The 14,481-nt window shown below is 45.1% G+C and overlaps 1 protein-coding gene and 1 long non-coding RNA gene across 2 annotated transcripts in view; one reads left to right on the top strand and one right to left on the bottom strand.

Annotated features, from left to right (window-relative positions):
• NIPAL2 (NIPA like domain containing 2) overlaps positions 1–6,055 on the bottom strand; it is an 85,114-nt gene extending 79,059 nt beyond the window's left edge. The window contains exons 1-2 of the mRNA XM_086695164.1: positions 6,035–6,055; positions 4,830–5,465 (exon numbers count right to left, since the gene is read on the bottom strand). Of these exons, the coding sequence (XP_086551290.1) occupies positions 4,830–5,465; positions 6,035–6,055 (657 nt within the window). The remainder of the gene's footprint in view (positions 1–4,829; positions 5,466–6,034) is intronic.
• A 3,154-nt stretch (positions 6,056–9,209) lies between these two features.
• On the top strand, positions 9,210–14,206 carry LOC147571967 (uncharacterized). Its single transcript, XR_015246551.1, has 3 exons — positions 9,210–9,361; positions 10,366–10,460; positions 14,063–14,206. It is a non-coding gene; the product is annotated as an uncharacterized LOC147571967 (long non-coding RNA).
• The last annotated feature ends 275 nt before the right edge of the window (positions 14,207–14,481 follow it).

Here is a 14,481-nt window from a genome sequence, read left to right as displayed (position 1 = left end):
TGAATAAATTACTTAAATGAATTATTATAAGGTAAACACTCTTATAACACCATCCAGATCAAAACACAGAAATTGGGCACACACCCAGAGCCCTCCCTTTGCCTCACCCCATCGCAACCCTTTCCCTTCCCACAAGGAACCAATGGCCTGACTTGACTGCAATCATTTTCTTGCCTTCCCTTTAGTTTTATCACCCAAGTGTGCATCCTTTTTCAGATATGGTTTTTAGGCCTATTTAATTTAATTTAATTTTTATTTTTTATTTTTTTAGGTCTATTCTAATCTACAGCTCCTCTGTCCATTCTCTCCCTTTTTTGTTGTTGTAAAAATGATTTTTGAAGAAATGGAACCATTTAAACCTATAAAATGACAAAGTTTCCCATAGCCTGAATTTTGTTGATTGCATCAATACAAATATTATAACTAGTTAGTATAAATCAAGCCATAAGGAGGATATCAGGTAGATTGAAATGCAAACATCTTGTCTGCCAAATTCACGGAGGCATTAAGACTCTTCCTCTAACAAAACCATGGGATGATGATGATGATGATGATTTTTTTTTTTTTTTTTTTTTTTACGAAAGCTTTGATATAGTTGCTTTGAGGTAATCTGTTTCTTCCTTCCTCTTGCTGCCTCATAATACATACATCTCACAGAAAACCTGGTAATGGGAAAATGCCACGTTGGATATATAAGGAAGGCAAAAAAAAACAAAAAACAAAAAACAAACCCCAATAAACATAAACTAAACAAAAAAGGGATTTTTCTTGGGAAGGAAATGGAAAGGACCAGCAACCTCTACCCAGTCCTTTGGTTATTTATAAGTTTGGGCACTTTTCTTTCTTTAAGAGATAGCCAGGTGAGCTACCAGCAGAAAAGAAATAGATGGTAGCAAAGCAAAATTAATAAAAGGGCAACATAAAACTCAATGTGATTCTTCTTTGGTGCAATGAAACAAGCCCTATTCATTCCCCCCTCATTTTTCCTCTTACCACCACATACTTTTCAAGCCTTAGTTTCTAAGCAATGGCCTTCAGGCAAGGAATAAGAATAGCTTGTAGTTAGACCTACTTGTTATAAGATCTAGAGGCAAATTATTTAACACAAGTTTCCTTACATGAACAAAGAAGATAATCTGTACCTTACGAGGTTGTTGGGGGGTCTCCACTGAGATAACAGCTATAAAGTGTCACATAGTAAATGCATAACAAATGTCAGTCTCTTGGTTTTGCCTCTTCTCTTCCAAGTCGTATCAATTTTCCTTTAAATATGTTGACTTTAAAAATTCAAGCCATTGAAAATTAAAAGTGCAAATAAAGGACATAAAAAATTCTGAATTTTCATTTCACCCTATGCAGAATAAACCTTTTTGACAATGTCCTTGTGAATTTAGATACTTAGCAACATGCTTAAACTTGAAGAACCAGGGTCAAAACCCCTCCTTCACAATATTTCCTACATTCATCCTTTCTGTCCATTCCTTCCACAACCTTGCTGGTTTGGCACTACTTAATCAATCAGATAGCAAAAGGGAGACTGGAGATCTTTTATTCCAACCCTCGTTTTACTGGAAAGGAAACTGAAGCCCAGAGTTACTTGCCTAACCACACTCTCTAGTTCACAGCAGAGGCTAGACTACAGCCTCTAACACTGGTTGCAAAATAAATGCCTATGGGGGCCAGTAGGTAAAAGAGATGAGAGCAAAGGGAGGGTCTTAGGTGGGGAGCACAGCTGCTCTAAACTGTGAACTTCAACGCGCAGTTAGCTTGTGGGACAGGTGGGGAAGAGGGCCAAGTGCTGCTAGAACTTCTAACATTTAAAGAGATAGTTGAAACTTGAAACTTCATATACAATCGACTTGCTTTTAAGGCTGGCAATGTATTAAACATTTTTTAAAGCCTCTCTGCCGGTCAAACAAGACACATCTGTGGGCTGGATTTAGCCAATTTGAGGCCTCTGCATCCTGCTAACCTTAAGTTCCTTTTATTTAATTTGCTTTGATTCTCACACTCCTTGCTCAAAAAGCCTTCGATGGCTCCCCATTGTCTACAAAGTCCAGATTTCTTAACCAGTCCTTCAAGGCAATCCATGGCCATATTTAAGACCCCAAATTGTATTTCCACCTTACAGTCTCCATCCTCCACTGCAACCAGAATGGCTAGTGACCTGTACACCAGGTACAAAAATATTCAAAAAGACACCTGACCCGGCCTCACGGTCTGTTCTTGGTCCCCAGACTTTCCCTCTCTTGGAATGACTTCCACCTGTGCACTCCCATCAGTGAAACTCTGTCCACCCTTAAGTGCCCAGCTTAAATACCACCCTTCCACAAAATACCCCTGATGGCCCCTACAAAAAGCCACCTTGCTCCGAATTTCTTTAGGACTTTATATCACTCACGTGACACTTAAAGCATGCTGCCTGCTTTTGGAGTTACCTGCATAGTTCATTTCTCCAAGCACCTAGCAACACTCCTAGAAGGAAGGGTCTGGATCTGAAGACTACGGTGTTTTGTACAAAGCAGGGGGCTCAATAACCATCTTAGAAATATTACCTTTTATACTGAAAACTTGTGGGTCGAACAGGAAGAAAATACTTCTACAGAATTCTATTGCATCTGTACTTTCATAGGTAGACTCCTGAGTGACCAAAAAAGGGGCAAAGACCTCTCTTCTCTGGTTCCCCAAAACATTTTCCCCACTGAACTACTACTTTCTACCTGCTTTGAGATTTCCTCCTCTAGAAGCACTCACGTTTTTGCCTTGGACAACACTGATGCTAAGAGACCACTGTTAAATATTCATCTGTTATGTGAAAGTGTTGGTCTTTTTCTATGAGGAAGGTAAACTTATCAGTCTGATGGTTATCACTTGGAAAGACAGAGAGAGACTGAGCTGTTGGCGAACAGACACTGTCATCAAATAGTTTAGTTGTGGTAAAATTGATTAAACCCTGACTATCCAGCAACCAAAGCTAATTCTGAGCGGGAGCGTCTTAAACTTGTATCTCACACTTTGTTTTTCTGGAACCACCCCCATTTCCAGTCATCTACATTCAACTATGTCAAGAAAGAAAAGAAAAAAAAAAAAAAAAAAAGGACTCCATTTTATCTTTACTTGACCTGGCCAGCACTGGAGGCACTCAATAATATGTTTGCTGAATGGATTTTAAAAAATCAATTTTCACAGTCCTGTAAGTCTTAAAAGATGGCCTAAATTTATACAATAATGGGAAAAGTTGATACAATCTTACCTCAAAAGAGCTATAGTTTAGATGTCAGCTGAGTAATTTCAACGAACATATCCTAGATACACCCTTTTAAACCTGTACAAATATATACTGTCAATGGCAAGTTAGACCTTGCAAACATAAAGTTAAGGCCTCACATTTATGTCACGTGGTAACGTGGTTGATGTTAGAGAGCCAAGACAATATTGAATTCCAGGAAACATCAAAGAAAACGGATTACAGGGGTTTCCACTGTGAAAACAATGTTTTTTTCCTGTTCTGGATGATGCCATTGTAGGTCACAACTACTGACCCTCTAATTTCTTTACCAAAAGAAAAACAGTCCATTCTTAAACCTTTACTGGGAGTACTTCTAGCATAAGCACATTGTAACATGCTTATAATCTATAGCAGCATAAGCATCCTTTAACAGACTCAAAGAGCTTCCCATAAAAAGCAATTCTTTTCTTTGTAACTCCTGTGAAGGAAGAGGTCCAATAGGTTACATACAAAGAGGCTCAAAGTCCCCTCATTTTTCCTACTTTAGGATGTTTTGTGGTAAAACAGATTTAAAGCAAATAACTCTCCTCTTTGTTGAAAACTAGTAGGGTGAACACGCTTATTTTGTCTTTATATAAGTAATCGTCTGTGTTAAATCTCTGAAAACAAAATTTTAACATTTTAGAAATGTATATTCAAAACGCTTTTCGAGCATAAAAGGAATGCTAGGCCTATTATTATTGATGAAAACATGATTTAGACCAAGAGTAACAACCAGTTTGATTACATTGTTGTAAAATAAGGCAGCCCACGGATTTGTTAAAGAACAAGACAAAACACACTTATGATCACAGGTGGAAGCCTGGGATCCACTACATCAAGATCACTGGCCCCCACTTGAAAGACTATGAACACGGCTAGAGGATGGGCTCCCAGAACTGTGTTTCTGATCTTAAACCAAGCCAGAAAGAAAGGGAAAGCTCCAATCCCTTTTGATCTCGTTCAATGTAGGTTTCCAGCATAAACTGGCCTTGTTTAGGCCGACGATGTTTTCCCAATAATACTCCGGTGAGACTGGAGGGAGTCTTGCAACTGCAACCCGAGTATAGCGGTGTTCTTCGCACGGAAATGGAAAAGCTGTGTGCTGAGACTGTGGGGACACACACGCACGCAGAGCATCTGCACGGCGGTGACATTTGGTTGCCCTTCATGAGCTCCCTGCTTCTGAGAATGGAGTGTCATTTATTATTTATTTTAACTGTAAAATGATCCTGGGAGGGGGGTGGATTATGGGTGGAACGAGATTCACCCCACACTCCTAGAATCCTTCCGGGAGAAGGCGGATTCAGGCTGGAGGGGCGGGAGTGTTCGGGACCGAGAGGCTCAGGAGTGACCCCGCGGAGGTCACAGCCGCGGACCTTTGCGCCCCCGTCCCAGGGACCGACGCCCGGGGGACGAAGGCGGGGGCGCCCGCGCTCTCCCCAATCAGGGGCAGTTAAGTGAACCGCTGGCAACATCACAGCCCGGTGTCCTTTGAGAGCCGGCAGGCGGGCGGCCCCGCCCGTGTCCCCACCGGGCGACGGGCCCGGCCGGCCCTTACCTGGTTCCTGCGGTACCACGCACCCGACAGGGAGCCGTTGCCGGCGCCCAGCGCCCCGTACGTGAAGTTCCGGGACAGCTCGTCCACGGCAGCCGAGGCGGCGGCCATTGGGGCTCGCTCCCGGCGCTCGGGCTCGGGCTCCGGCCGCTCCCGGCCCCGCCGCTCCGCCAGGCGCCGCGGAGGGGGCGCGCCCTGCCGAGGCCGCGCCCGGGCCGCGCCGGAGCCACTTCCTGCTCGGCGCCGGGCCACCTGGCTCCCGCCCCCCTGCGCGGCGGCAGGTGCGGCTCCCGCCCCGCGCGGCCTCAGTCTTCCCGCGCCAGGTACCCGCGGGGATCCCGGCCGGCCGCGGCCTCCCGGGACGGCTCGCGGCGCACTAGACCGCGCAGGGCGGATCCCCCGAGCGCGCGGGGGGGACAGCACCTGCAGGGCCGGGAGGGAGGTGTCTCGCTGCCAGCCCCGGCCAGCGCTCGGGCAGCAACGCACGGAAGTGGATGGGAGACAAACGCACCCAACCCAGCGCGGCCAGCCACCTTCCTCCCTTCGCCCCGTCTGTACCTGGCAACTCCAGCTATGACTTTTCTCACTTGCTTTTTCAAAGTTGTTTGTATGTGGGAAAGTCACGAGTTCCCGGAAATACTGTAAGCAACACGAGAATAAAGGTTGGATCGATTACATCTCGATGCCAACAATTGATAGGTCCTCAGTAAATATCCCTGCAAGGAAGGAAGGAATCTGCGGAGCTGGAGGATGGAGGACCCCAACGTTTCTTTCAGAAATGGGTTTTCCTTCCGATGAAACCAGAAGGAGTTGCGGAAACTTTGCCAGCTACTGGATATAAGAAGTTAGAATCGGGGGCGCCTGGGTGTCCTCAGTCGGTTAACCACCCAACTTCAGCTCAGGCCATGATCTGCGGTCTGCGAGTTCGAGCCCTACATGGGAGCTCTGTGCTGACAGCTCAGAGCCTGGAGCCTGCTTCAGATTCTGTGTCTCCCTCTCTCTCTCTGCCCCACCCCTGCTCAGGCTCTGTGTGTGTGTGTGTGTGTCTCAAAAATAAATAAAACGTAAAAAAAAAATTTTTTTTTAACTCTACTGGGTTTACTACAAAGGTTTGTAAGATATCTTGAGATTTTTAGGATTCTATATTGTTGCCTGAAGCACTGGAACTTACAATTCTTTTGTTCACAAAATGCTGAGGTTCTTCTTACATAACGTGTTTTGACTGCCATGACTTCATTACAGAGAGACCTTCATGAAGAGAGAATAGTTGCCTAGTGGAAAAACTGGGAGAAAGTTTTCAGTGTTTGTTAGGGGAAGTGCACGGGTGAGAGAAGGAAATGAGAAAAAAAATCATTTTAGGTAGAGAAGTATGAAGACAAGTAATCACCAAGTTCTGCAGTTTTTTGCTTGAGCACCCAAAACGTTCAAGGAACAGTTAATATGGTAGCTAACTACTTGCAATTTTAAGAGGCTCATTTATTTCATATTAATATCTGAAGGAAGAATGTTTTTTTAAATATCTTCTGTAATATCACATTGTGTTGGCGATTTATTAATGCTTCTGTCAGTTGAGATGCTTTAGGGTACAAGTCACAGAATATCCCAATGCAAGTGGCTTAGAGAAAAAACACCTGTTATCTCTGGAGGGAATGTGGTTCTGTGTGGCTCTGTGATGTCATCACTTGCATCTTTGTGCTCTACTATGCCTCATGTATCAGGCTTTTCCCTTTGCGCAGTGGCAGCTGCAGGCATCGCATGCAAACATGACCGCATTTAGAGAAAAGTCAAGGCATTTCTTCTGATGCATCTTTTTACTGGAGAGGAAAACCTTTTCAAACTCTCCCAGCAGACTCCCCTTCAGGTCCCATTAGCTAGGATTAGGGTCACATGTCCATCCACGTTCTACCAGCAAGGGAGGCTGGGAAAGTGATTCTTGAGCATTTCCAGTCTCCAAAGTGGGAGGCGAGCTCTGTCAGCAAGGAAGAAACCAGGATGGGGTGGGAGGGTACTATCAGCAGAGCCTGGCACAACCACTGCTTAATATATTCTATCAGCCAGATTGTAACTAGTCATACAGTCTCTAACAAGCAAGATAATAAATGGATCGTGTTACTTTGCTGTTTAAAATGCTACCAAACCTCTCCATTGACACAATAACGTTCACACTTCTTAAGCTTGGCATATGAGACACTTTATAATCTGACCCCCATACTCTGCTACACTCAATTCACTCCCATTTTATTTTTTATTTCTTTTAAAAAAATTTTTTTAATATTTATTTATTGTTGAGAGACAGAGAGAGACAAGTGTGAGCAGGGAAGGGGCAGAGAGAGAGAGGGAGACACAGAATCTAAAGCAGGGTCCAGGCTCCGAGCTGTCAGCACAGAGCCCGATGTGGGGCTTGAACCCACAAACTGGAGATCACGACCCGAGCTGAAGTCAGACGCTCAACCGACTGAGCCACCCAGGCGCCCCCATCTTATTTTTTAATTAAAAAAAAAATCATTTTCTGTTTCTTTGCATTTATTTAAACAACTTCTAATTGTGGAGGAAGACAGCACTTGGTACGGACTAGGTCTGTGTGATGTGTAGCCGGTGACACGCTGTTCTCCAGATTCCAAGATGCCCCTGAAGTTGCTGTGGCTGTCCTGGTGTGTGGGGGTGGTTGGAACAAAGAATTCGTGACCAATGTTCTTTTCCACACAGTTCACAAGGAGGCGGCAGGAATGCTGTGTGAGCTATTTTGGTCCCGGCTGCGGCTGCGTAGGAGTTGCTGGAGGCTGCTCTGGGGTTTGTGACGGCCTCTACCTCTTAGGAGGTTTCTTCAGGGGATGTCCTGTTCACTTTACAGGACACCAAAAGCCTTTAATCAACTGCCTATTTTTAGTGCTGAAATGGTGGAGGTCTGTTCCTCAGTTAACTCAAGGAATTCTATTCAGATGCCACATCATTTGAAGCTAAAACCTGACTCCACGGCTGATTTGCTGTGGAGTTGCTTGACTTCTCTGTGCTTTGCATTCATCATCTGTAAAAGGGGGATAATGAGTACTGAAACATAGAGAGTACTCAGTAAATGCTATCTTTTACTATTGATGACCTTGGGGGAGGGAAGAATTCCTTAAACAAACAAATACACACACACACACACACACACAAAATACAAACCACAGAGGTTAAGATTGATACACGCAATTGCAATAAAAGTTAAGAACTTTCATAAATCAAGACCATAAAATATAAAGAGATAAGTCATAAAGTGAGAACATTATTTGTCACGACACATAACTGACAGGGGCTCACATCCAGAATATATAAATAACTCCCATGGGTCAATAAGAAAATGCCAGATAACCCAGTGGAAAAATGGGCAAACACATAAACAGGCATTTTTCATAAGGGAAAGTAAAATGACTGATAACTATATAAAATGGTTCCATCTCACCGATAATCAGGAAAGCAAAAAAATTTTTTAAAATTTATATTGTCTCAGTTCATTGGGGCTGCTATAACAAAATACTACTGACTGGATAGCTTACAAACGACAGAAATTCTTGGCTCACAGCTTTGAGGATGGGAAGTCTAAGATCAAGGCATCAGCATGGTCACATTCAGGAAGACCCTCTTCTTGGTTCATAGCCAGCACCTTCTTGCCATGTTCTCACATGGTAGAACGGGCTAGAGATTTCTCTGGAGCCTCTTTTATAAGGTGCTAATCCCATTTATAAAGGCTCCACTTCCTAAGGCCTCACCTACAATTACTATTAATCTTTGGGGAGGCTCGGATTTTAACACATGAATTTTGAGGGGGGGGGGGACATAAACATTCAGACCACAGCACATACCAAACATTGGTAAGGATGTGGAGTAACAGAAACTCCTTTTCATTGCTGATGCTATTGACATTGGGCAAATTTGGCATTATTTGGTAAAGGTGAAGGTGCATATATGAATTTCACTCTTAGGTGTATACCTCAGAGAAACTTCTGCACACTGATAGTAGGAGAGGTGCACCAGGATAACAGAGCTCTTTATAGAAATTTTTATTTATTTTTTTATTTTATTATTACTACAAAAGATACACATTTATGTCTTGTGACATAACTTTCATAACTGTGATATATTTTATAACTAATACAATGGATTAATCAAGAAAAAAAAAAGCAAGGTTTTGTGGTCAAAATTTCCCAACAGTTCAAGGTCGGTAGACCTGGATTTAAGTTCAGTCTTCTATTCCTTATCAGCGGCATGGCTTTGGGCAAATTCTCTTAAAGTCAGTTTCCTAATTCATAAGGTTGGGAATGATATTTCAAAGGCTGTTGTAAACATTCAGTACTTGGTAATATGAGCGAGAAACACCTTACAGTCAGCTCTGTTCACCAAACACTTGGTTCCAGGAGCCAGAGGCACAGGGATGAATAAAGCATGGGCTCTGTGCCCCAGGGGCTGACAGCGACGTGAGCAGACAGGTAAACAGGTAACTTTAGGGTGAGAGCTGGGAGACAAGAAAAAAGTTGTTCACAGCTCAGCTTGGGAAGGTAAGTGGTACCTGAGAGGGTCATCTAGAAGGGGGTGATGAGTGTTCTGAATCCTGAAGGATGAGTTAGCCAGTGCAGAAGAGGGGTGGGGGTGAGGAGGGCTGACAGCAGGGACAGGCATAAACCAAGACCAGAGGCCAGAGACAGCATAGTGTGCATATTTCCACATTAGTCTTGGGTGAGAGGAGATCTACCCTAGAATAGGGACAGGAGGACCAGCAGGGCCAGGAAATTTAGGTTTCGTGTGCTGGGGTATCAAGGTTGGACTTGACTCCTAATGGAAGCCACTGAGTAAGTTTACAACAGGTCAGGATTGGTGCTTTAAAAGATTCCCTGCCGCAAGGGCAGTGATGGTTTAGGTGGAAAACACCAGAGACAGAGAGACAAGTTAAGAGGCTGCAATGACTCAAGTGAGGATACATGAGGACGGCTGGAGAGTGGAGAGATTTCAGAAATGTTTCCAAGCAAAACCAGCACAACCTGTTGATGGGGCAGGGGAGGGAGAGAGAAGAAGGGAAGGAGGGGGAGGAGATGGAAGAAGAGAGAGTCTACGATGTGTTCTAGTTTGGGCTACTGGCTGCTAAGGCAGCACAACTTGCCCACACTGGGGACTAGGAAAGAGGATTCTGTTTAGGGGGAGAGGGTGAGCTCAGCTGGAGTTGAAGGCTCCTTGAATTTGAGGAGCTTGTGGGGCATCTGAGCAGAAAACGATGTGCACGATTATCCTAAGATGCAGGGGTGAGGTCTGGGGCCAGAGAGATTTGGGAGTCACCAGTGTGCAGGTGGATGAGACTGGCCAGGGAAACCACATGGCCTCCATCTTTTGGAGTAGGACCAGGCAAACTTTTTCTATAAAGGGCCAAATAGTAAATAGGTTTTGTGGACCATATGGTCTCTTACCATAACTATCCAACTCTCCCAGTGCAGTGTAGAAACAGCTACAGGCAGTATGTAAATTAATGTGCATGGCTGTGTTCCAATAAAGCTTTGTTTACAAAAAACAGGTGGCTGGCACAAACCAGAGTTTGCTGACTCCTTCCTTTTCTAGAGAGAGAAGAGCCGAGTGCAGAACACAAGGCCAACAAGGACCACTTGAGAGGTAAGAGAAGAAACTTGCCGGTCCTCTTGGCGAGTGAATGACAGAATCTCAAACCAAAGGGAAGTTCAGTAACTGATAACTAAAACCTGGGACGGCAGGGATGGAGCCGGACCACTAGATCCAGGAACTGATTTTTGGGCACGGGCTTCATCCTCAGGCCAGCCCCACATGGTGGGGGCATGGCCAGAGCAACTCCTAATGTCCATCCACTCCTAATGTCTGAGCCTGTGTTCAGAAAGGTAAAGGGAGTGTGACAGGTTGGTTACTGTTCCCGGTTCTTTGTGCCCCACTCCCATGCAGGGATATTTGTATTATCCACTCCCACTCCTACCCCCCCCTCCCCTCCAATTACCAAGTGACTGCAATTCCTCCCACTTACAGGCAGCTTCTCAGTGATGCTGGGTTTGGCCACACGGTCTGCTTTGGAAATGTGGATAGTGACAATGTGACAGTTCTGGGTCAAGGCCATCTGAGGCATCCTGTGTTTCATCTTGCTCTGTATTCCTGGGCTCTCTTCTGAGAAGAGTAGGCCCTAAGTAGCCGCTGGTCCAGAGGGAATGAAGCCTGGGAAGCACACCTGAGGCCACTCCTGGCCACATCGGGCCTACAGACTCATGGATGAGAAAATAAATATTGGTTGTTATAAGCCACTGAGATTTTGGGAGTATTTGTTATACAGCAACACAGATCCATTAAAGGTGTGCCCCAACCAGCTTCATTTAGAAAGTCCTGGTGGAAAACTGGCCTGATTTGGGACGTGTGACCCATCTCTGGCTCAATTACTGAGGGCAGAGAGATTTGGTTTTATGCTTGGCCCACAGGGGTTGTTGCTCACTCTCTTCAGGGAGGTGGGGGCAGTTACCAAGGTGAGGAGAGGGAGGCTGAGTGGACAAAGGCTACAGCCAGTGCCGTGAAGAAGTGGCATACAGTCATGCCAGGGAGACGGGCAGGGGAGAGTAACAAAAATGAAAGTATGTTGAATTATGCCACAGGTGGCAAAGAGAAGGGCAAGACAATAAATGAAAGGTATTCATTGGCTTTGGCAATAATGACCAATAGAAGCCTAAGTGGTCTTTGCCTGGGTGGTTTCCGTGTTGGGGGTGCCAGCCAGGTTATAGTTGATGGCAATATTTCCATAAACTGTAATTCACTATACGAGTGTTAGCTATTCCTAAAAAGGACCTTAGGTAGGGAGCAGGTTAGGAGTCCGTTAAGGGAGAGTCAGGAGTTTCACTTACTAGCGCGTGTCTTTGAAGTCACAGGTGGCCCCGGGGAGAAGGGAGTGTTGGGATCACCCACATGAGAGGGAGGTGATTTTTGAAGTGGGAGATATATCCCGCAAGGATGGAACCAGGATGAAGGGTGGAACACAGTCCTGGTGTGACCCTCAGGGCCGACAGCAGCAGAATTGTATCTGGGAACCAGACATGAAGGCAGGATCCAAGCGACATGGAATTGAAAACAGCAGGATTTAGTGAGAGATCACGAGGGAGGTGAGAGAGGCCAAGGGAGGAGAGAGCTGATAAGAGTATCTGGGCTCAGGCCTGGAGAAACGGTACCAGAGCCAGTCAGTCCTAACACAAGTGTCCAACTGGCAAAATATTAGTCTAGTGCCCTCCCCCTTTTGGGACTCTGACCTTCTCTTGATTTCTTTCCAGGCCTCTTTCCTTAGCCCCTGTCCTCCTTCTGCATCCTGTCTCTCTTGCCTTTACTGACATCTGACTGTGTGGGACTTCCCAAGGCTGTGTCCCACCCAAGCTGGTCCTCCCCAGCCAGTCCCCCAACATCTTTCCCTCTGCCTTCTCTGAAACTGTACTGTGTTGTGTCTCATTCCTTTGGTCTCCACTCTCAAGGGGGCATCTAGGAATGGGTGCATGCCAAGATACTAACGTTAATAGGTCTTCTTCCATGGCTATTTGCATTCTAAACGGACTCTCCTGGTAACATGACATCTTAACCCAAAGGATTTTTTCTGTCAAAGGAATAAGAATTGGGCAGATGGAGGTGGGGCATGCAAAGTTGCCTCTCAGCTCTTACCATATAATAGGTTTGTCACTGATGGGGCTTGTCATGAACTGGAGAAGACATTAAGAGAAAAATAAGAACCTTAGTTTTAGGTGACAACACAACAGATTTTAGATGTAATTGCCAAATGAAGACGCCTTGATGTGGGAAATATAGGGCTAGACAAATGGCCACAAACCCGAGGTCAAGATGTAGTTACCCATATCTTGGTATTATCCTTTTCTTCCAGTTTATATCTTCTGTGCTGTGGCGGAGTCCGGACTTCTGCTGCTCAGTTAAGAAGGCCAGCTAGGTGGGCGAATTAGTGAAGGTTCTCCAGAGAGAAAGAATCAATAGGAGATGCAGATATAAATATAGAGATATGGATACAGATCTCATGTGATTATGGAGACTGAGAAGTCCCAAGATCTGCAGTGAGCAAGCTGGAGATCCAGGAGAGCTGATGGTGTTAGTTCTAGTCTAAACAGAAGGTTTGAGACCCAAGAAGAGTCAAATTTTCAGTTCAATAATGAAGGCTGAAAAAGACTGATGTTCCAGCTCATCAATCAGGCAGAAGGAGATCTGTCTTACTCAATCTTTCTTTTTTAAATTCAGGCCTTCAACTGATTGGAGGAGGCCCACCCACATCAGGGAGGGCAATCCGTTTACCAGTCTACTGACACAAATCCTAATCTCATCCAGCAACACCCTCACATTACACCTAGAATAATGTTTGACCCAACGTCTGTGTGCCCTGTGGCCCGGTCAAGTTGACATTAAAATTAACCGTGATAGTGAGCTCCTCAAGGAGGGAAATAAGATGATCCTGTGTTGCATTGAATACCAATGAAATGGCCTGTGGAACCAGGTGTGACAAATGTGGCAGGCATAAGTCTCACAGACATAAATTTGATCATTTGTACCACTTTTCTTTGGCCTGGAGCTTGGTTTCTGTAGTAATCCAATTTGTCCTGTAGGTTTTCTATGACCGTTTTACTTGAACAGGATTTACTTTCTATCTTTCTCTGCCTCTCCTTTTCCTTCTCCTGCATCAACATTATCATCATACTGTCATCAGCAGTAGCCGAGGTTTATTGAATGCCTGCTGCTCTCATAGCTCTGTGCCAGGAAGGAATCTGGGATTCATGGGGAGAACTAGATCTATCCCTTGCTTTGAGTGGCTTAATTACAGTTCAGGAGACAGAACATACACGTAAAGAGACGGGTAAATGCAAACCAACTATGAACTAGTTAACTAGGTGCTAAGTGCAGTGGGACCTTCGTCTTAAGACTGCTGAAAAGGAGTGATTAGCAGCTGAAAGTGGTCTGGAAAAGCTTCAAGACATTTCTGACCTTTGAGCAAGGCCTGAGGGAAGAGTGCGTCCAAAATAAGTGTCAGGAAGGAGAGAGACGGCAGGAAGGGAGAACGCCCTGGACAAAAGTGAAAAGTGTCAGTGTGTGCAGGGATAGACAGCAAGTCCCGGTTTGATGGGCTCCTGAGCCATCGAACAGCTTGATGCCTGGTGAGTAGCATCCAGGAACAGCTTTAGGTCCAGGTTGCTAATTAAAATTTTGTCACTGTGTGTGAAATTTTCCAGGATCAGCAACGGAGAGTCATCTGCGTCTCATGGAGGCGTCTCCTCCTCAACACAACTTCCTAAACCTGTCCAGCCGGTCAAGAATCACTGCTGCTCTACCCAGTGACACACACTCCCTCTGAAAAATCCTGGAATTGCACATGATTAAAAGAAAAAAAAAAAGCAACTAAAGAAAAAGCCTCTGTTTTCACGTGCACAGTTAATGCTGTTTTTCTATGGTTTGTCCTGTTTGCCTGTCACAGCAGTGGTGTGCTGTGGATTTTAAAGCAAGCATGGACTGGTCTAGTGGTTCTCCCGCAGGACCCTGCTCAGTGCTGTGCTCAATTTGCTTTGGGGACGGCATAGAAACTGTGCGTGCGACGAGACAGTGTTAGCTTTGCTTCCTGTCAGCCAATAGTGCAGCTCACTTCCTCCCTCCA

Source organism: Puma concolor, chromosome F2 (assembly GCF_028749965.1).
Source record: "Puma concolor isolate L17-30 chromosome F2, mPumCon1.1.hap2, whole genome shotgun sequence".
In the NCBI taxonomy this organism is placed as follows: Eukaryota; Metazoa; Chordata; class Mammalia; order Carnivora; family Felidae; genus Puma; species Puma concolor.
This window is presented reverse-complemented; position numbering and strand designations above follow the sequence as displayed.